A 23,770-nucleotide genomic window follows, 5' to 3' on the forward strand; every position below is an offset into this window, starting at 1 on the left:
AACTAAAAGCATCTCCCCATTTTTCCTACCTTCTAATCCCTAGCATCTAAAGAGTTTAAATTTTTTAGATTTCACAGATAAGTGAGATTATGCAGTATATTTGTCTTTCTGTGTCTGGCTTATTTTATTTAGCATTATGTTCTCTCGGTCCATCAATGCTATCACAAATTTTAGGATTTCCTTCTTTTTTAAGGATGAATAATATTCCATGTACGTATATGCCACATTTTCTTTATCCACTAATCTGTAATAAAGGCTATTATTCAAAATACACAAGAAACCCTTCAAATTTCACAAGAAAGCAAACAATTCAGTTAAAAATGGGGAAACAATATAAATGGATACGTCACCAAAGGAAATATAAAAATGGCAAATAAGTATTTGAAAATATATTCAACAACATATGACTTTAGTGGGATAAAGCAATTCTATATATTGAGATTTCCTTTAACAAAGAAAACAAATAGAAAACTTTTTCAGAAAAATAAAATCTAAGTAATACATTGTCAGCTGACCTGTCTCGCAAGAAATACTAAAGGAAGTTCTTCAAGCGGAGAGAAAATGATGCAAGTGAGAAATTCAGATACACAATAAAGAAGCAATAAATGAAAAAGAATAAATTAAAGTTAAAAACTTTTATTTATTCCTATTGATCCATAAGATAACTGTTTAGTAACAAAAAATGGGTAATTATAGAATGTGGACAGATGAAATGAACAATGGCAATGTCATAAGGTACAGGAGGTATAATCTGGTAGTATTTTTATGAGATACCTACACTACAAGTGAAGTAACAATTTTATTTGAAGATAGACCTAAAATGTATATAATCAATTCTAATTAATTTAAAGATGGACTTAAAATGCATATAATCAATTCTAAGAAAACCACCACAAGTTTTTAAAAGAAGTGATGAGATCACATCTCATGAGGTAATGAGATACACCAAGAGCTGAGACAAAAATGCAATCATAGAAGATGCTCAATTAAAATGAGAGGAGGCAGGCCAGGCATGGTGGCTCATGCCAGTAATCCCAGCACTTTGGGATGCCAAAGTGGGTGGACCACCTGAGGCCAGCCTGACCACCATGATGAAACACCGTCTCTATTAAAAATACAAAAGTTAGCCGAGTGTTGTGGCACACACCTGTAATCCCAGCTACTCTGGGCTGAGGTGGGAGGATCACTTTAACTTGGGATGTGGAGGTTGCAGTGTGCCAAGACCACCACTGCACTCCAGCCTGGGTAACAGAGTGAGGCTCTATCTAAAATAAAATAAAATAAAATAAAATAAAATAAAATAAAATAAAGTAATATAATTAATGTTTATATTCTACTTCAACAAAAGTAGAATACACATTCTTCTCTAGTTTGTACAAGACACACTGCATTATTGGCCATAAACATCTTAAATTTTCAAAGAATAAAGTTCATACAAAGTACACACTCAGACCACAATAAAAATTAAAGTAGAAATAAATAGCAGGAAGAACTGAAAAATTTTTCAAATATTTGAAGACTTAACAAAACATCTAAATGCATCCCAAAAGAAGACTAAAGAGTAATTACAATATTTGGAATTAAATGAAAATGGAATCACAGCTTATTAAAATGTATGAGATACAGTAGAACTAGTACATAAATTTATAGCATTAAATGCATATTATTATGAAAAAAGATATAAAATCAATAACGTAAGCTTCTGCCTTAAGAAACTGGAAAAAGAAAATCCAAAGTAAGTAACAAGGGAAAAAATATATAAAGTATAGCAGATATCAGTAAAATAGAAAACAGGAAAATAATAGAGAAAATCAATGAAACAGAAAGCTGTTTCTTTGAAAAGATCTATAAACTTCCTAATATTTAGACAAACTAATAAAGAAAAAAAGAGAGAATGCACAACTTACAAATACTGGAAGTGAAAGGGGGTATGGGTTATGACTACTGATTTTGTGGACATTAAAAGGATAATATATTTACTATATTAAAAACTCTATACTCACAAGTTCAATAACCTATATAAAATGGACAAATACCCTGAAAGACAAAATATGCCAAAACTCACAAAAGAAAAAATAGATAACATGAGTACTCATATCTATAAAAGGAATTGAATAAATAGTTAATAACCCGCCCCCGCCCCCCCCGCCATGGTTCCAGGCCCAAATGGCTTTAGTGGTGAATTCTATCAAGCATTTAAAGGAGAAATTATACCAATTTTCCACAGACTTTTCAAGAAAATGGAATTTCAGAGAACACTTCCTAATTCATTCTATGAGGTAAACATTACCCTCTTACCAAATCCAATAGACATAACATGAAATAAAAACAATATATCAATATCTCTCATGAACAAAGTTTCAATAATCCTTCACAAAATACTAGACAATTGAATCTAACTATGTATTTATTCTAGGTAAGACAGTATGCAAGACTGATTCAATATTAGAAAATTATCTGCAGAATTTCTTAAATCAACAGGTTAAGGAAGAAAAATCATGTGACTGTATCAACTGATTTAGAAAAAGCTTATGGCAAAATCTATCACCCATACATAATTTGAGAAACTCTCAGAAAACTAGGAATTGAGGTGAATTTTCTTAACTTGACAAAGAACTTCGACAAAACCCCTAAAACTATCATACTTAATGATGAGAAATGGGATGCTTTTTCCCAAAAACCAGGAGCAAGAAGAATTTTGTTTTTTATTTTTTTCTTTCACCAATTGAAAAATGAAACCACCACTTTGGAAGACAGATGGGCAATTTCTTATGCCCACAGTTGCTATACTATATGTAAAAAAAAAAGTCTTACATATAATATAGCAATTGTGGTTTTTTTGTTTGTCTTGAGATGGAGTCTTGCTCTGTCACCCAGGCTGGAGTGCAGTAGTGCAATAGAAGGATACTGCAACCTCCACCTCCTGGGTTCAAACAATTCTCCTGCCTCAGCCTCCAGAGTAGCTGGGACTACAGGCACCTACCACCATGACCGGCTAATTTTTTTTTTTTTTTTTGTATTTTACTAGAGACAGTATAACCTGTTGATTTGGGAAATTTTACCATGTGGCCCAGGCTGGTGTCCAACTCCGGAGCTCAGGCAATGGGACTGCCTCGGCCTCCCAAAGTGCTAGGATTACAGGAGTGAGCCACTGCGCCTGGCGGCAAATGTGTTTTTAGGTGTTTATCCACCTTATTTGAAAACTATGTCCACACCAAAACTGGCACATGAATATATATATATAGCAGCTTTGTTTATAATTCCCGAAACTGGAAGAAACCAAGAGGTCTCATAATTGATGAATGGAAAAACAAACAAACAAACAAACAAAAAACACTGTGACACGTCATATAAGGCAATATTACTTCCTAAAAAAGTAAATGATCTGGCAAAAGATTCAGTGAGGAAGTTTAATAGGTGAAGTACGTGGGCATTGTTTGGACCAGTCAAAGTATTCTGTATGATACCACAACTGTGGAAACATGATACTATGCATTTGCGTTTTTTTCTTTTGTTTTTTTTGTTTGTTTGTTTTTTGTTTTTTTTTTTTTGAGACGGAGTCTGCTCTGTCGCCCAGGCTGGAGTGCAGTGGCACGATCTCGGCTCATGGCAAGCTCCGCAACCCGGGTTCACGCCATTCTCCCGCCGCAGCCTCCCGACTAGTTGGGACTACAGGTGCCTACCACCACGCCTGGCTAATTTTGTTTTTGTATTTTTAGTAGAGACGGGGTTTCACCATGTAGCCAGGATGGTCTCCATCTCCCAACCTCATGATCTGCCCGCCTCGGCCTCCCAAAGTGCTGGGATTACGGGCGTGACCCACCGCGCCCGGCCTGCATTTGTTAAAAAACAAAGAATCTCACAGCACAAAGAGTGTCACTTAATATATGCAAATTTTAAAACAACAACAACAACAAAGTAGGTGATGGAATGCAGAATGTGATTAAAAAATCTAAAGTACTACAAATGTATAAAGCCACTTCACTCTAGGGAGTGGGAAAAACGTGCTGACATAAGCATCTTAGAAAATGGATGGGCTTTCAGTGGTAGCTCACACCTGTAATCCCAGCACTTTGGGAGGCCAAGGTGGGTAGATCACCTGAGGCTGGGAGTTTGAGACCAGCCTGGCCAAAATGGTGAAACTCCGTCTCTACTAAAAAGACAAAAATTAGCTGGGCATGGTGGCGGGTGCCTGTAATCCCAGCTACTCAGGAGGCTGAGGCAGGAGAATCGCTTGAACCTGGGACGTAGAGGTTGCAGTGAGCCAAGATCACGCCACTGCACTCCAGCCTGGGCAAGAAGAGCAAAACTCCATCTCAAAAAAAAAAAAAAAAAAAAAAAAGAATCAAAGAAAATGCATGGAGACTGAAAGGAAGAGAAACTGCAAACAGTTCATGTGATCTGGTTGGTATAGCTGTTTCCTACAGGAAATGGGACAGCGATTCTGATATTGATAGAGAATAAATGTATATTGGAACTAGACAGTTAAGCAAACGGATGACAAATGACAGGAGCCTGGTTTCTCCCTATTAAAGTGGGAGGTTACATGTAAGCAAGGGGAGAAGGCCAGAATGATCATGTGATAAATTAAATCGTAGACATCAGTATGAACTAACACTTACACACATTACATTTAGAAATATTTATAGTTATGTGTATACAGAGCTTTGTATACACACATTTATTTCTTTGCTTATAAGCTAAGATGGTCTAGAACCAATGATATCCCAGCAGAAATGAGCATATCTGACACTCAAGTCTTCAATTCTTGGGTTTTTGTCCATGACCCGGGAACTAGGAGTTGGGCCCTGGGGCTGGGCATTGTGTAGCCTCCGGGGTGGTGCTGAGCATCCATTCCCACCCTCCTGCAGCTGGGGACCCATTCCTTGACTTGGGCCCCTGGAGGCAAGAACATGCTCACCCACTTTAATCACATGGTCCCTATCACATAATCAGAGGGCGCTGTGGGTTTTAACTCTTCAAGCTTGATGTGTAAAGAATTCGACATAGATATGATATAGTGACTAGAAGTCTTTTATTAATTTATTTTGAGAGAGAGTCTCTGTTGCCTAGGCTTGGAGTGCAGCGGCACAAACAATCAAACAATAACCAAAATCCAGAAGACTGAAAAAGTCAAATGCTGTCAAGGATGTAGAGCAACAGGACCTCTCATTCCTTGTTTGTGGCACAATCAGTTTACTGTACCCACGAACTCCCGGGCCCAAGTGATCCTCCCACAATCAATCTCCCAAGTAGCTGGGGCCACAGGCATGCACCACCATGCCTGGCTGATTTGTTTTATTTTTATAGAGATGAAGTTTCTCTGTGTTGTCTAAGCTGGTCTCAAACTCCTGGGATTCAGTGATCCTCCTGTCTCGGTCTCCCAAAGTGCTGTAAGTACAGGCATGAGGTCCTGCACCCATCCTGGAAGTCTTAATAGAGTTCAATTTAACTGTTTCTCTGTCTGCTCTACTCAGCCAAGTTTCCCTCTCAGTCCAAGGGAGAGAACTGCAGCTCAGCCCCATCCAGGATGGCTGCAAATTACCCAGCGCCACCGCCATACTCCAGATGCTGTTCAACGAGGAAGGGATCCTGAGGCCTGGCAGCGGGCGCTCTCAGCAACCTTGAAGCCCTCTAAACGGGACCCGCCATCCGTGCCTGTCAGAATTGTAGCCGCTACCTGCACTTGGCGCACAGGCAAATATGGCCACCAATCCCAAACTCGCCTCTTCCCCGCTGGGCCCAGGCAGCGCTGAACCTGCCGCTCAGCCCCATCCTGGCGACTGCACAGTGCCCAGAGCCTGCAAACCAGCGCTCTGGGCGCGAGCCAAGGAAGGGCAGGGCCTAGAGTGGGAAGGCGTGTGCCACACGGCGACTCTCAGGCCGTCGGGCCCAGCCCTGCAGCCTCTGCCGTGGGCTCAGCTTCAGCTGGCATGTGAAGGTGGCAGCAGCGGTGGCAACCCCAGAACCTGTCCGCGCCACCAGCAAGCGAACCCCAGGGTCGGACACCGCCACTGCGTCTAAGTCAGGCAGTGGGACCTCCGCTGCGGGAGAGTGGGAACCTGCCGCAAAGCCTCATCGCCGCAGTTGTACAGGGCCCAGTGGTCGCGAGCCCGCGCTGCCAGCGCGAGCCGAGGAAGAGCAGAGCCCTGGATGGAAGGGAGGTGTACTCGGCGATGCTCAGCGGTCTGGGCCCAACCCTGTAGCCTCCACCATGGGCTCAGCTGCAGCTGCCACTTGAACATGGCACGTGGCAGCAGAGGCTGCAACCCCGACCCTGCCAGCGCCACCAGCAGCGCGGATACTTGGGCCGGAAGCCTCCAGGGCGCCTAAGTCAGGGGTTGGGTCCCTGGCTGCAGGAGGGCGGGAACCGACGCTCAGCGCCACCCCGGAGGCTGCACGATGCCCAGCGCCAGGGCCCAGCTCGTGGATCTCAGGTTGAGGAGTGGCCAGGGGCGGCTCTGTCAAGCAGGCCGTGTGACAGGGAGCCCCCTACGTTCCGCTCCAGGGAGCCCCGCCAGCCCGACAGCGCCTCAGTGGCAGGTGCCACCTGCACGCGGTGCTGGGCGAAGCGCAGCCAGGGCGGTTTCCCGCCTCGCGTGTCTCCCTGGTCTGCTGAGTTGCGCATGTGCTGTTGCCTAACGGCTCTGCTCAGCTGCCTAAAGGTTCTGCTCAGCTGCCTAACGGTTTTGTGCAGCCAGTTTCTCCCGGGAGAAGCTGGAGTGTCCAAAAGCTTGGCCCGACTGCGATTTCTACTGGTGTCATGGCGGGTGCGGGGACTGAAGAAGGGCGAGGGCGAGGGCGAGCGGCGGGGACTGGGGAAGGGCGAGTAGCGGGAGGCACGGGCTGTCTCTAGCAGGTGGCCGCAGCCATGGAGAGGCTCTCTGCCGCCGCTGTCAAGGGCGAGACGGGCCCGGAGCGCCCAAGCCCCTTCAGTCAGCTGGTCTACACCAACAGCGACTCTTACGTGATTCACCATGGGGATCTCAGGAAGATCCACAAAGCTGCCTCCCGGGGCCAAGCCTGGAAGCTGGAGAGGATGATGAAGAAGACGACAATGGACCTGAACAGAAGAGATGCGAAGAAGAGGTACCAGGCCCTGCCTGAGCCAGGGCTGCAGGAGGAAGAGGTGGCTGTGGGAGGATCGCCCCTTCAGAGTGGGGGCTGGGAGGCCTGGGGACGAGGGGAGCAGGTGGAGGAGTGGCGGGCGACCGGGCGGCCGTCCTGGGCCCCGAGGTCTAGGCCTTCTTCCCGGGCAGTTCCCCCAGGCCTGGGATGGGGGCGCCCTGCAGGGCGGAGGGCCCAGGCCACCTTAAAATCAACCCCAAACTTTAGCTGCTTTCTCCTTCACTCCCACTTCCTCTCACAGAGCACTGTGTAGAGAATTTTAAAGTGATTTAACTTACAAAATTAAGTACATACAGGGTTTTACTTTTAATGTACAGGTTTTAAAATATAGTGTTAGATACATTATGAAATGGTGCATAATGAAATAATTCCCATAATATATTAACTTCTTGGCTAAAAATTTTTTGGATAAAGTCCAGTATCCATTTCAATATCAATGAATGTCTATGTAAATGTATTCTTTGCTGAGGGACCTTAGAAGGTAACTTTGAGGTGGGAAGATGGTTTATGTTTTCGAATTTAAGAAGACTCATTTTTCTCAAGATGCAAGTTCTTTATCAGTTTTACATAAACCAAATAAAGCTATCAACGTTTTAAAATTTTTAAAATTACACACGCTGTCTTTTACTATTGTGATGACATTTAAAAAATTTTGTAACGGAGTAGAAAAGTCTTGCCCTTCTAGATTTCAAAATGTGCTATTAATTTGCACAAAATGGGCCACGGCCAGGCGCGGTGGATCATGCCTGTAATCCCAGCACTTTGGGAGGCTGAGGTGGGTGGATCACGAGGTCAGGAGATGGAGACCATCCTGGGTAACACTGTCTCTACTAAAAATACAAAAAATTAGCCGGGCGTGGTGGTGGGTGCCTGTAGTCCCAGCTACTCGGGAGGCTGAGGCAGGAGAATGGTGTGAACCAGGGAGGCAGAGCTTGGAGTGAGCCGAGACCGCACCACTGCACTCCAGCCTGGGTGACAGAGCGAGACTCCGTCTCAAAAAAAATAAATAAAATAATAATAATAATAATAAATAAATACGTAAATAAATAAAATTTGAAAAAAAAAAAAAAGGGCCGGGGGTGATGGCTCACGCCTTTAGTCCCAGCACTTCGGGCGGCCGAGGTGGGTGGATCACCTGAGGTCAGGAGTTCAAGACTAGTCTGGCCAATATGGCAAAACCCCGACTCCACAAAAATTAGCCGGGCACGATGTCGGAAGCCTGTAATCCCATCTACTTGGGAGGCTGAGGAGGGAGAATCGTTTGAAACTGGGAGGCGGAGGTTGCAGTGAGCTGAGATCCCACAACTGCACTCCAGCCTGGGCGACAGAGTGAGACTCTGTCTCAAAAATAAATAAATCACAAATTGTTTGATAACAGCTGAAAAGACAGGTAAATGAATACAACAGAATAGAAAATCCAGAAACACCCAAATATCTAAGAATTTAGAACTTGATAATGCTCACACTGTATACTAGTAGGGAAAGAATTAGTTTCATAAGTGAAATGCCTGCTTTTTGGAGCAAACTAGATTTTTATGCCACAAAGTAAATTTCTGACAGAATATAGATTAAAATTTTTTTAATATACAAAATGATAAAAGCACCAGAAGAAAACATAAATGCCTATTTACACAGGTACATTTTTACGTTGACAAAACCCAAGAAGCTCAGAAGCAAGCAGTCTGAAGGATAATTAAGCAAAAAAAAATTAAATTAACCTGTAATGAGAAAAAATAAAAGGCAGCATACTTGTAAAATATTTACTACACATGTATGTGCGTGTGTGTATATATATTAGATTTAAAAATCGTCATTTTATAGATAATTCACTTAACTCAACAAAAAACCCTCTAATTTAAAATTGGGCAATTTAAATTAGAGATCTAAATTGCAGATCTAAAAATAGTACTTTGCCTGTAATTTAAAATTGGGCAAAGTATTTTCTTAAGATCTGTAAGAGACCTATGCACACAGGAAACAATATTTAGTGTTCCTGGTTAGAGAAGGCATTTAAGTTAAAAGAGGAATCAAATACTGTTTTCTATCTACAAAGTTTGTGAGGATAAAGAGCAGTGATATTTATACTGCTGTTTAAAGTTTAAGTTGCAGATAACTTTTCAAATAGACAATTTGGTGGTAAGTACCATATTATTAAGAATCCATATAATGGCTTTTATAAATACATTTCAGTGAATTTATAGCATGGGATAATATGTGACCACTGAAGGTAGAAATATATAGAGAAGTAGGTGACATTTGAAAATGTATTTTGGTGTATCAAGTGAGGGTAAACTTCAGTTTGATTATACATACACACAGACTACAGTCTTGTGTTATCTGAAATTGTGTATGAAATATGATAAAATTTGTTATTTGAAGGCATTTGTTTTAATATAAAATGTTTTTCCTTTTTATTATCTTTGATTTCCACATAGAGCATGTACAATGCTATTAGAAAAAGTTTATTATTAATGAAATAATTTTTGGGAAGAGCAGGAATATAATTTTGCACCAATAAAAATAATTTCTCACTTTCCATATTTTAATTATTATTTTTTGTGGATTAGTATATTCTGTGAAATTTTAGCATCTTCAAAAGACAATCTTTCTACCTGTGCTTGTTGATTTACATATACATCTTATTAGGCACATATTTTTATTTTATATAGATTTATTACATATATGTCAATAATTATAGATTAGTGTAGTTTTATTATTAAGAAAATAAAATAGAAAATATAAGTTGTTTATAGCAGTTTTTTAAGATATTGAACTTCTCAACTGTATTTATCCTTTTAATCAATTTATCACATGTAAGCTGAATGCCTATTGTGTAGAAGATACATTAACTCTCAAGATCCTTTCATCCTTAAAAACTTCACATTTACCTGCTCAGCCTTAGCAAAGTGAGAGATTTAAAGTTGGAGTACTAGGACTGAATCTCAGTTGAAGCTTTTCTTCTCATCTTTAAAACAAAAACACTTCTGAAGTGAGAAACTAGTAAAAGATAACTACCAACCACGATTTTGGAAATTTATAACAGCTTTAAATAGTAATATTAATCATTGGAAATACCTAATTTAAATGCATTCTATAAATTTAAATATGAATTTACATACATTCTGTAAATCTAAATATGGAATAAAATGAGCCATACCTACTTGAATCCCAAGTTTTCTTTGGCTTGAAGTTTTAAAAGTATTAAAGAAGTACTTTGTTTTAACAGTTTGTTTTTATTTCAACTCTCCTTTTGTGTAGCACTCTTAAAAGCTAAAATTTCTTTAAGTGCTAATCCTGTGACTAGGACTGCCATCATCCTGTTGTATATACCATATTCCACTTTATGGAAGGCACCGTGAATTGTGTGATGCCTCCTTATTTATGTACCAATAAAAGATTGTTTAAATTTCTGCAAAATATACTTGTAATAAATAATGACTTATAAGTGGCATTTCAATGTCAGAGATGTTAAAATATGATGAATAGAGTATCTTAGAATTATTAAAATACAGTTTTATCTCTAACCTTTAAAACATACCACAAAGTAGGCGTAATTGTACCATTTTACTTAAAATGTTTTCTTTGTTAAGTAGTAGAAATAATTACAATATCTAACAATTACTGAGCTGTTACATGTGCTAGGAATTCTTCAAAATACTTTGCACAGATTCTCATGAGGCATCACAGTGATGTCCTGTGAGATAACTGCTGTATTCATCTTCACTTTATTGATGAGAAAATTGAGGTAAAGAAAGGTTAAGTGATAGCTACAAGGTGAAAGACTTTAAAGTAATATTCAAGCCCAACTTGAACTGAATCCAAAGGCCAAGCTCTTTCTATTCAAATAGGCCACTCTTTCATTAATGTAGTGAGTAATAAGAGCAAATGAATGTTGTACTTTCTTCAGGAGAATATTAAATATTTGTTCTGAAGGCAGAGAAAGAGCATGGTATTTAATGTTGACAATTACATAAATCATTATATGTTTTGAGACAGTGGACTAAACTTTCCTAAAAAGTCCTCTCACTCTCGTAGGACTGCTCTACACTGGGCCTGTGCCAATGGCCATGCAGAAGTAGTAACACTTCTGGTAGATAGAAAGTGCCAGCTTGATGTCCTTGATGGCGAAAACAGGACACCTCTGATGAAGGTAAATCGTAGCCATTTCTTTCAGCAGGAGATGGATTTGGTTTAAATACATAGAATAAAAATGAATTTATCTCATTGAAATATAACTAGTTTGTGAAACCTCTGGAATATTTATTTATATTTCCTATAATTTATAATTTACTTCTTGCTTTGATACTGACAGGCTCTGCAATGCCAGAGGGAGGCTTGTGCAAATATTCTCATAGATTCTGGTGCTGATCCAAATATTGTAGATGTGTATGGCAACACAGCTGTCCATTATGCTGTTTATAGTGATAATTTGTCAGTGGTGGCAAAATTGCTGTCCTGTGGCGCAGACATCGAAGTGAAGAACAAGGTAGACATTAACCAATGTTATTTTCAAAATATTTGAAATCCATTTGTTTAACATTAACATATGTAAATTGTTTTATATTTGGAAGCTCAAACATTCCTATTTTTCTATGAAAATAGTTTGACAAAACTTAATTGTCTAGGATTTTGCTATAAATATTAATATTTTTAAAAGAACTATTAGTATGGCTTTTCTGTGCATTTATGATAAATATTTGAATTTGTAAAAGGTAAAACTTTTTCAAATATTATTTCCCACCCAAGTTTTTCTTTTCTTTCCAGTTAGTGTAAAACTACAGGAAAGTAAAATTTGCCTGCATAAATTGAGTCAACATGTAAAATTTAGGAGACATGCAGAAATCTGGATTTCCTCTTAAAGGACTGAATCTGGTGTCTTTTGAGCCCATATGACCGTTTGGTATGCTATGAAGACATTCTAGCTTTACATAAAGCATACATTTCCAGTTTGCTACTGTGCCCACCTAGTTACATCACTTACTCAACTTACCTCTTTTGCCTCTGTAAATATTTCAGTTATCAATTCCTCTCTCATAGTATATTTTGGTAAAGATTTCAAGTTATTGAAGACAGTTTATAGGTGTTTATAATATATAGTTTATATTTTACATTAATTCATTAATAATGGGGTTGTCTTCTAGAATTTAGAATATTTTTTAAATGATGATTTTTTCTTCATATAAACCACAAATAATCATCTTCTATTAGAAGGCCTTTAAGCCTTTTTAGATTAATCACGGTTATATTTGAATAGGTTATGCATATTGCAGAAAATATTATATCTTTCTCCACAGAATTGTCCCTTAAAATTCAAGTGATTTAGTGGCTTCTATTTTGCTAATTCATATACATGAGTTAGAACTTTCATTAATAAGCCATTTTATTCATACTTCTGATATTTTGCCAAAAAATAGTATCAGTTACAATAGAAACCAGAATAAAAATGGATTACTGCATTTTAAGAAGTAGATATGCATTAGGATCCTAGGAGTATCATTATAATTGAGAATAAACTTTTATACTGGATTTCTTTTCTTTTTTCTTTTCTTTTTTTTTTTTTTTTGAGACAGAGCCTCACTCTGTCACCAGGCTGGAGGGCAGTGGCGTGATCTCGGCTCACTGCAACCTCTGCCTCCCTGGCTCAAGTGATTCTCCTGCCTCAGCCTCCTGAGTAGCTGGGATGCAGGCGTGTGCCACCACGCCCAGCTACATTTTTTGTATTTTTAGCAGAGATGAGGTTTCGTCATGTTGACCAAGGTGGTCTCGATCTCCTGACCTTGTGATCTGCCCACCTTGGCCCTCAAAGTGCTGGGATTACAGGCATGAACCACCTTCCCTGGCCTTTTATACTGAATTTCTAATAGCTGAGATAAAATCCTATTGTCTGGTAATAGGATAAACCCCATGGACTATTTAATAATAAGCAATCAAAGTTTATTTGAAGCCAATCTCTTTTAATTTAGAGCCACTTCCTTAGTGACCCATTTAGAGCAGGAGTGCCTGACATTGGCATCTGGAATCTTGGGATCATTGATAGAAGAGAATCAAGTGAGTTTGTATCACCCAGAGGAAACCTCCATTTTTGCGGGGAAGCTGTCAAAACTGCATCCCTGAAATTCTAATTTGTCAAATGTTAATGTTTGCCACAAAAATATACTGTCAAATAAGGATTAGGTAAAGTTCAATTCATTTCTTGAATAATGAACATTTAATTCACAGTTTTATAACATTTCTTGAACATAGATAATGGTGGAATCTGTTGGGGTACTGTGCTTCTGGTAAGATAATTATTCTTTGGAATATAGTTGTAGAAACACTGTTCTAGAGGTAATAATTTAGATTACTAATTTAGTAAAAAACAAAGTATTTACTACTGTGCCTTAGGGTTTAAGGATATAGAGATAAAAGATACAGCCCCTGCCCTCAAGAAGCTCTTGGTTTACATGGGAAACAATAAAATCATTACAATATAATGATTTTTGGAGATAACCAGAGTTAATGTGATGATGCAGAGGCTGAATGTTTACAAGAGAAGGTGCAGTGCATGGGAAAGCACAGAAAAGTGAGAAAGAAGGGATTGCTATTGATTTACTTTCTATTGTTTAAGTTCATAGGATATTATATAAGGTATTCAGTTCAGTTGAGAAATATGTAATTTCATGAATTATAAATTGTTTTTGCTGTTTTACAGGCTGGCCACACACCACTTTTACTGGCCATAAGGAAAAGAAGTGAGCAAATTGTGGAATTTTTACTGACAAAAAATGCAAATGCAAATGCAGTTGATAAGTTTAAATGGTATAGTAGTTTTTTTATTTAAAAAACACTTGAGTAGTGTGCTAGAGTAATAACACTCAAGTCAGAAATATTAAATTAATAACATTTACTTAAAATTATTAGATTATACAGAAAAATACCAACACAAATTATCAGTTGGGAAGAAAAGCAATTATTTGGACTGGTCAACATAACAGTATATAGTAGGATTTTCTTCTTTTATTATATTGACTGATTCTTATTTGTAATCTGATGTTTTTGGTTGCATTATCTTCTATTAGCTAAAGTGGTTCTGTATTAGTTTTAAGAAGTATGAATTTTTAGTTTACTTTATAATTCAATATTGAATGATTAACACCTTTATAGTATTTTTTTAACTTCTGTTTTTCATACACTTTTAAAAAATGCAATATTTGCTGGGCATGGTAGCTGTCGTCTGTTATCCCTGCACTTTGGGAGGCCAAGGTGGGTGGATCACTTGAGGCCAGGAGTTCGAGACCAGCCTAGCCAACATGGTAAAACCCCGTCTCTATGAAAAATATAAAAATTAGCCAAGCACGGTGGCACACGCCTGTAGTCCCAGCTACTCTGGACAATATTATTCCTAATATTGTTTTAAGCCTTCAGATTGCTCTCACTTGTCCGACTTATAGCTAATTTTGAAGTATAAAATATTATATCAGACTAAGGAGGAAATAGATAATTCTTCACTTAAAACTTTGCCTCTTTTAGATTAGTGAACAGAACATATTTTCTTGCCCCTCAGTGGACTATATGTTAGCCAATTCTACTATGCCATATCCCAGTGGGACATGAGTCTTTTTGCCCCTTCCTTTTAGCCTTGGTCGTGATTTACAAGGATAAACACTTGAGCACTCAAGATACTTAACGTTTGTTAATACATGCAAATTGTTAATTCTACACTGACAGGCACATATTAAATTGGTTCTGTTCCTAATAATGAAGTTATCTCTTTGTTATTTTAGCACAGCTCTCATGCTTGCCATATGTCATGGATCATCAGAGATAGTTGGCATGGTTCTTCAGCAAAATGTTGACATCTGTGCTGAAGATATGTGTGGAATGACTGCAGAACGTTATGCTGTTGCTTGTGGATTTAATCTGTAAGTGTTTACATTTAAAGGCTAGGTGAGATTTTATAGTTTGTTTCAGGTAGTTTTTGAATGACAGTGAGTTAGTTCACTTCATGAGCCAGAAACTAGGCAAAAAGCTAGACTAGTTAGAAGGAGTAATGGCTCCAGGATTCTTTATTTTAGGGCTTTAGGGCCGCTAACGTTGTCTACTTGATTTGAAGTATAACCCCTATGCATGGGATAAACATAATGTCACAATTTTGGTTTTTCTAATTAGTTATTTGGGTTTTGAAATGTCCACTTTAAGCAGAAAACCTGATAATGTCCCCTGGGGGCTGTCTTCCATACATTCATTCTTGAATTTTTTAAAAGAATCTGAACCTAAGTCCAAGGAAGACATTCCTTTTGTACAAGTCAGAAGGATTAGGGGGGAAATGGCCATTCTCTTCATTTTGTTGTTTCCATTGATTCTGTTGCTGCATTGTTGCCATTGAAACTGCTCCTGCAGTCTGGTAATTATTGACCTTTGTGACCAGGATGCCCTTACTAACACAGATCCCTCAGTCTTCATGGTGTAGACTTCGAAGTTATTACATGTTTTTAAAGTTCACGTACATATTCTCAGCCATTGTTTCCAAAGTACCAGCACCCCACTCTGGCAGCTGGAACTTTTAGCTTTAGCCACACATATAGTGAGCAAATTGACCCTTCTCCTCACACACAAAACCTGATGTGAAACCCACATCTTAGCCTGGACATGGCCTAGACCTTCATGGTAAGTTATACTTCGAGTGGCTTTTTTCTGTTTTCTCTAGTCAATATTAGTTGTGGTAGTTTGAAACTGTAAGTCAGGTTGAAATAATGTTACAGGAAGAAATTAGAGATTCATTTTGTCTTTGTTACCAGATCTATATCTCTGGACCTTTATATCCTGTGTAGCACCATTTTGTAGGTAGTGGAAGGTCTCATCTTATTCTGTAATGTCATCTTTTCCAAGTTGTAGTGGGTTCCAACTTGTGGTTGTCCCCTCAAGTGATTCTTTTTTCCCAAAAGTAAAAATCTCCCATGCTACTTACATCTCTACCTCGAGTTTTTAAAATATTTTCAAATGCTGCATCACCATGAAGCCATTCAATAGACTTCACGAAATCTCAAGTAAGTTGGTTAGATTTAACAGAGCTAAGCATCCATCACTAATCAGTCTTCACGTATAAAAGTAAGGATTTGTGCTGGTTTCAGTGGTACATGTAGTAAAATTGAAACAACGTTGAGAAGATCAGCATGGTCCCCGCACAAGGATGACATACAAATCTGTAAAGTGTTGCATATTTCTTGCAGTCCCCAAAAGGACATTTTACTACTTTCTAACTAGCTCCAAGGAAATGGTGTGAGTCAAAGCAAAATGGGTGACACCCAGTATTGCAATTGTGATTTTCATACAAAAAAATTATTTACGGAAGGTGATCTATGAAATGAGATGTGGTAACACACAGGATCTTGTGTGCAATATTTTGTTAGTATAGGGATCTCAGAAATGAGAAAATACCAACTTGCATCTTCTTTGTGGAACTTATAAAAAATAAAGGTAGGGTTTTGTCTTCCATAGCAGCTGGAAATGAACATAGTGACTAAGCATCATTCCAACAAAGATTTGTTGGTTCAGAGTTTAAGGAGGTAGATAAAGAGTAGTAGTAGTCCAAGCCAGATGCTGACATCAATTAGTTTTCTGCCCTTGGTGTGACTGATGAGCTCAGTAATAGAGTATAATTCGGTTATCTGATTTAATGATTTAATATATTTATAAATAAATTTCATTACAAAATATAAAATAGCTTAGATGATCTGAATTACAAGCCACAAAGAATAGGACATCTAATATCCAAAAGTAGGAATTAATAACAGAAAATTGCAATATTTGAATATTATAACCTATGAAGAAACACATTTTTTTTTTTTTTGTAATTTATTTTTTGTAGAGACATGGCCTCCCTATGTTGCCCAGGCTGGTCTTGAACTTTTGGACTCAAGCAATCCTCCTGTCTCAGCATCCCACAGTGCTTGCATCACAAGCATGAGCCACTGCACCAGGCCAATATGTTGGGTTTTATTGGGACTTTTAAAATAGTTTCAGCAATAAGGTTCAAGAACAAATTATTTTTTTGCTTCACTATTTCTTTAAGCATTTTTAAAATGTTATCTTGTTAAATCTTTATAATAACCTAGTGAAATAAGGCCCTAAAATCCTTATTTTTAGAAGACATTGAGTCTAAGAGAAGCAACTTGTTTAAGAAAAAATACCTGTTGGTAGCCATGCTAGGACTTATTCATGAGTTAAGGACATTTTCCATATGTCAAGCTAACTCTAGTTAATTTACTGAGTTATACTGCCCTCAATTCATGAGTGTTTTATCTTTCTTTCTTCTTTAATTAGAAGCTTAATAAGTTCATAGAGCTTACAAACTTAAAGTCTATGGAAAAAGTGATGTTCTGATGTTAGCTCTAATATTGTCTAAAATACTCTAAGAACTTAATAAATTTGGTAAATGTTTTTTATATCAATGTTAAAATAGTAATTTTATTTATTTCATTTTTATACATAGCGTTCATCAACAACTTTTGGAATATAAACAAAAGATATCTAAAAATTCTCAAAATAGCAATCCAGGTAAGACCTCTGATAGTAAACTACTCTTGGTGGTGCTACCATAAGATTATAGGAGTGTTGATCACAAAAGAGCTATTAAAAAAGCAATGTGTAAGTAACATGTGTTTACATATATACCTATATGTAAGTGTTTGTATATATATACATAGCTTTGATTTAATTTTTTAGTTTATAATTCAGAATTCATTAAGAATTTAGTTTAGATGGTTTATAATCTCAAAAATATTATCTGAAAAAATATTTGTTTAATTGTGGTCCCTAATATCCTATATAATACTTTTGTACAAATAAGTAAAACAATTTTTAAGTTTGTATATTGTATGTTTCCTCAACTGTCATAACAATTTATGCTTGTTATAAAATGTATAATCCTTGGTGTGATTGATGAGCTCAGTAATAGGGGATTATCAGCTTATCCAATTTTTAATGAATTAATATATTTATAAATAAATTTTATTACAAATTATAAAATAGCTTAGATGCCTTGAATTACAAGCCACAAATAGTAGAACATCTAATAATGAAAAGTAGGAATTAATAACAGAAAACTGCAGCATTTGAATATTATAACTTATAAAGGAACACAGTTTATTTATTTATTTGTTTGTTTGTTTCTTTATTGTAGAGACACGGTCTCCTTATATTGCCCAGGCTGGTCTTGAACTTCTGGGCTTTATTTAATTTTTGCAATAAATGATTTGCATTTAGAAAATTAGAATTAATTACAGTTGAGTCTTGAGCAACATGAGAATTAGGGTGCTGATCCCCCCATGTAGCTGAAAATCTGCTTTATGTGAAAATCTGTTTCTTTTGACTCCTCCAAAACTCTACTAATATTCTACTGTTGACTTGGAGCCTGAAAAAAAGTGAAAGCATAAGCAGTCAATTAACCCACAGTTTCTATTTTATATGTACTATATACTGTATTCTTAGAATAAAGTGAGCTGGAGAAAAGAAACTGTTATAAAGAGGAAGAAATATATTCACTATTTATTAAATGAAAGTGAATTATTATACATAAAGGACTTCATTCTCATTGCCTTCATGTTGAGTAGGCTGATAAGGAGGAGGCAGAGGAGAGATTTGTCTTGCTATCTTGCAGTGGCAAAGGAAAAGAAAAATCTGTCTATTAGTGGGCTCTTAGAGTGAAAACCCTTATTCAAAGATCAACTGTGTGACATAGTGACTTGTGTCACTAAAGAAGTAACTGTCTTTAGAATTTGGAACTCAATAATACTTCTCTTGCACCAAAAATGAATGTGAATAAGAATTAACATAACTTAGCCAGGGTGCATCAGTACCAATAAGATATTATTTTTCAAAGATACCTACTGAGTGCAGAAGTCAGAAAAGCAATTCTTTGTTGAGAAGCACAGGTTATGGTACATAGTCTTGTACCAACAAGGTCTCAGGATTATCAGCTTCATTCCCTCTAAGTTGAAACCAAATAAGATATATTTACTTCATTAGAACAAGATGTGTTGTTCTATCTGCTGGATAATTAGTGTGTTAATAGTAATTTTGTTACAACAAGATACTCTGTTCCTACTAGCCAAAATATTATCATTATAAATATTCAACTAGCTCAACTCTAGGCTCAACAAATTATTATAAAAGTGGAAAAAATTTTCACAATAACAAAAGTGCTACTGTGATACCTAAATGTGACACAATACATTGTACAATATGAACTGTATGAGCACATCTTTGATTTATTATATATTTATCCAGGACTTCTATAAGTTAGATTTTGCAAGTTGCAGGAGACCAAGATGGAATACACATAGTCTGGGTCTTTAAGGTGCTCGTAATACATTAGAGCTCTCTCTGTTGAATTTCTGCATTTTTCCAACAGAATTTCCTAACTATGTTTTTTATTCATTTATCTACTTGTCCACTTAACAAATAACTGTCAGGTATCTTTAAGGTACTAAGCATCTTTCTTGTTGTTATAATTTTCATTTCTTATTATTTACTACTTTATTAAGGTACTAAGCATTTTTCTTGTTATTATCATCTTTTTTATTATTTACTACTTTATTTAGTGCTTACTCTGTGCCAGAACCCCTTTGGGAGCTTATAATTATCACTTATTATGTCATTACCATATTCAGTATGTGTCAGACATTTTATATCCAATGTGAAGAATTAAAGCTTTAAAAAGTTTGGTAGTGTCAAGGAGCGGTGGCTCACTCCTGTAATCCTAACACTTTGGATGGCCAAGGCGGGCGGATTGCTTGAGCTCAGGAGTTTGGGACCACCCTGACTAACATGGTGAAATCCCATCTCTACTAAATACAAAAAATTAGCTGGGCCTGGGTGGCGTGCGTATGTAATCCCAACTACATGGGAGGCTGAGGTAGGAGAATTTCGTGAACCCAGCAGGTGGAGGTTGCAGTGATCTGCTGAGATCGTGCCACTGCACTCCAGCCTGAGCGACAGAGCGAGACTCTTGTCTCAAAAAAAAAAAAAAAAGGAGAAAACAAAAGTTTGGTAGTATTTAAGGAAAGCAAGCTGAATGAGTAGAAGTTTTCCAGGTAAAGAGTCAGAAGGATGATATTTAGCAGAAGGAAAATTTAACCAGACCGTGTGTTTGGCAGAAGGAACATCTGAAGGAACACGTGATGAGGCTGCACCCTTGGCGGAAAGAACACCTGACAAGGCTGAATGCTTGGTGGAAAGAACACCTGGTGAATAGGATACAGTGAATTCCTCTTCAAAGATTTTAGCCTGTAAACATCCTTTAAAATTCAAGAGGGGGAAGATAAAGTACAATGAGTTCTGAGTTCCTCATCAAAGAACAAATATGTCAGTATGTTCAGCTTGTCTGTTCTTCGTTCTCCGTTTTAAAGTTTAACTTCCTCGTTCTTTATGCCTCTTTGCCCCTAGTTTCATTAAACAACCCCCTTCTAGCCTCTAACACCTGCTTTGTCTTTAGTCATTCTTAGTCACCTGCTCTGTCCTTAGTCATCCTTAGACACCTGCTCTGTAACTGTCTTTCCTGCTGAAACTACTCACTCTGCCACTCCAGCTCATACCCCTGCCCTCTTTGAAATAGCCAATCTGAATTAGCTTAGAGTGTGCAGTCCAACCCTATCCAATAGGGAAAAGACACAACAGTAGGGACTAGCTGCGTTAGGAATAAGAACCCTTTCCTCTCCCTTGTTCGGTGTGATCTTGCCATTGTTCCACCTGCAAGACCACTCTTCTATAGAAGTAAATTTGCCTTGCTGAAAAACTTGTTGCTGGAGTGCTGACTCTTCCTTGCGGCACCGAAAATTTATTTTGCACAAATTTAAGGGCCCACCCAGCATTCCCATTCTCTTCTGGGGGAGGGTCCAGTCCTCTCCCGTGAGGAGGTGCACCCCACTGCTTCGTTGCAGTGGCCATAAAGGTAAGGAATCAAGACTCAACTGGTGCCATTAAACCCGGGCTCTCAGCAACGTGGAAAGAAACAGGCCAGCAACTTGGGGGAAAGGATCTTCACATAACGTGGCGACCAGGTAACTGTGCACAGACCGAGGTAAGAAATGTCGTAGGGGTGACAAAGTATTTCCTTGGTGGTCGGGATATTCTGGAGGTTGAAAATGTGTGTGAATGATCACAAGCACTACTGCTTGTGGTGCTGTTTGTGTGGATGATACTAAGCATTATTGCTGTGAGGAGTCAGTGGGTCCTATCTGCGGTTTTTTATTTGAATAAAAAACCTTTGAAGAGGAATTCACTGTATCCTCATAGGGCTCAGGGCAGATCCTGCTGTGGGGTTTATACCATGATGCCAATGCTAAGAGGGACCTAAAATTCCTGGGAGGGAAGCAGCCGGAGTGGATGAAGCGAAAGAAGTGTGCAAGGAGCCTCCAGCAGGTGGGGCTAAAGGATAGGGAAGAAATCTCTAGTATGCGGGATTGAGCCTAACCAGGACCTAACATGGGAAAAGCCCCAAGTAAGACAGGGAGCAAAAAAGAAGAGGATAGTAACAAAGACATGCCCCCTGATAGTCCCCTGGGTCTCATGTTAAAATATTGGAAGGATATTGAGAGGACTAAACATAAGAAAAAGCATTAGATGATAAAATACCACTGTTTCATTTGGACCCAAGGTCCCATTTTCAAACCCTCAATCTTCTGGCCAAAGTTTGGGTCGAATGAGGATGTAATGTGCCAACTGCTAATTCAATATGTTAATGATAAAAATCTGGTTTCTCAAGAAGAACTAGACTATGCTCTTTGTTGGAGACAGGGACCTGTCCTTATTCCCTTAAAGACAACTAGGGAACAACCCGATCCAGCATCTCAAATTGAAAAGTCAGACGAGCTGACTCCCACACCTAAAGCCACCTAAAGCTGACTCCCACACCTAAACGCTTGCCCTTGGGCAGCTGCTGCCACCCCAGATCCCATGCCAGATCCTTCTCCTGCTCATGCTGTTCCTCCTCCTTACAACTCTAATTGTTGGGAGTTATCATCCCATGAGCCTGTCTCCTGTCAGCCTAAATACCTCTCCCTAAAGGGACTCCAGCATGAGGTACAGCAATGTAAAAAGGACATTCAGAATTTCCCTTTTCCCTCCACACAGAAGGAGTCAGCTCTAACTCTCTTCCCCTTAAAAGACATGCCACAAGGAGGACGAGCCATTGTATTTGTGAATGCTCCCTTGACCAGTTCAGAAGTCTGAAGTTTGAAAAAGGAAGTTAAGCCATTGTTAGATGACCCTTATGAGGTGGCAGGCAAAGTTGATCAGTTCTTGAGACCTCAGTTATACACTTGGGTCGAGTTTATGTCCATCCTAGGCATCTTCTTTTTGGAGGAGGAAAGAAGCATGATCTGATCCGTAGGGCTGCTATGGCAATTTGGGAATGTGAACACCCTCCTTGTCAAAACGTTCCTATCACGGACCAAAAATTCCCTGCCCAAGATCCCCAGTGGGATAATAACGCAGCTCACCAAGAAAATATGCAAGACATAAGAGAAATGATAATGAAAGAAACTAGGGAATCAGTATCCCAAACTCAAAATCTTTCTAAAACATTTGATATGCAACAGGAGAGAGACGAGTGGACTATGAAATTCTTAGACAGACTAAAGGAGCAAATGAGACAATATGCAGGCCTAAATTTGGAAAATCCCCTGGGACAGGGAATGTTAAAGCTCCATTTTGTCACTAAAAGTTATCCAGATATTTCTTTTTATTTTTTTGAGATGGAGTCTCTCTCTGTCACCCAGGCTAGAGTGCAATGCTGTGATCTTGATTCACTGCAAGCTCCGCCTCCTGGGTTCACTCCATTTTCCTGCCTTAGCCTCCCGAGTAGCTGGGACTACAGGCGCCTACCACCACGCCCAGCAAATTTTTTGTATTTTTAGTAGAGACGGGGTTTCTCCATGTTAACCAGGATGGTCTCAATCTCCTGACCTCGTGATCCACCCACCTCGGCCTCCCAAAGTGCTGGGATTACAGGCGTGAGCCACTGCACCTGACCAACATTGTCCAGATATTTCAAAAAAGTTACAAAAATTAGAAGATTGGGAAAACTGACCTCAAGTGAACTTCTCAGAGAGACTCAAAAAGTATCTGTGAAGAGAGACGAAGAAGAGCAAAAACAAAAGACAAAACTTATGTTATTCACCTTCCAACAGATGGCTCTAAACCCATGTACCCCTAAACAGAGCTTCCAGTGGGCCAGAAACTATAAAGGTTCCAAACCCTCCTTTAAAGGACCCAAGCCTTCACCGGGAGGATCAAGGCTCTCATCTACTAGGCCCTCTAAATAGTATGGGGGAGTAAAATCAAAGAATCCCAGAACTGAGAGTGGGGAAGGGCAAAGTAGGCACTACAAATGTGGAAGAACAGGCCACCTCAAGAGAGACTGTCCCAAATTAGAAAAGGAAAAAGAAGCCCTTCCACTCATGGCTTTTGAGGAAGAATAATGGGGTCAGGGGTTCTGTCTCTTTTATCTTGAGTCCCACCAGGAGCCCTTGATAAGTCTAGAAGTGGGAACTAAGCATAAGTTTATAATCTTTTCAGTCAATTCAGGAGTGGCTCAATCCTCTGCTTGTTTTCTTCCCATCTAATATTGCCTGCTCTTCAGAGGAACTTTTGGTTTCTGGGG

At 38.6% G+C, this 23,770-nt stretch overlaps 1 protein-coding gene and 1 non-coding gene across 2 annotated transcripts; both read left to right on the forward strand.

The window, feature by feature from the left end:
• Positions 1-6,414: 6,414 nt before the first annotated feature.
• LOC100455660 (putative ankyrin repeat domain-containing protein 30B-like) lies at positions 6,415-20,906 on the forward strand. Its single transcript, XM_054523248.2, has 7 exons — positions 6,415-7,089; positions 11,164-11,278; positions 11,441-11,614; positions 13,820-13,926; positions 14,892-15,029; positions 17,600-17,664; positions 20,265-20,906. The coding sequence occupies exons 1-7, from the start codon at positions 6,872-6,874 to the stop codon at positions 20,360-20,362; spliced, it is 915 nt and encodes a 304-aa protein (XP_054379223.2). The 5' UTR covers positions 6,415-6,871; the 3' UTR covers positions 20,363-20,906.
• On the forward strand, positions 16,226-16,332 carry LOC112135286 (U6 spliceosomal RNA). Its single transcript, XR_002916589.1, has one exon. It is a non-coding gene; the product is annotated as a U6 spliceosomal RNA (small nuclear RNA).
• Positions 20,907-23,770: the final 2,864 nt, after the last annotated feature.

Source organism: Pongo abelii, chromosome 8, assembly GCF_028885655.2.
Source record: "Pongo abelii isolate AG06213 chromosome 8, NHGRI_mPonAbe1-v2.0_pri, whole genome shotgun sequence".
Classification (NCBI taxonomy): domain Eukaryota; kingdom Metazoa; phylum Chordata; class Mammalia; order Primates; family Hominidae; genus Pongo; species Pongo abelii.

Coding starts and splice junctions, on each gene's coding strand:
- LOC100455660 (XM_054523248.2), top strand. CDS start 6,872: ATGGAGAGGCTCTCTGCCGCCGCTGTCAAGGGCGAGACGGGCCCGGAG. Junction 11,615..13,819: donor ACATCGAAGTGAAGAACAAG/GTAGACATTAAC, acceptor GCTGTTTTACAG/GCTGGCCACACACCACTTTT. Junction 13,927..14,891: donor GCAGTTGATAAGTTTAAATG/GTATAGTAGTTT, acceptor TTGTTATTTTAG/CACAGCTCTCATGCTTGCCA.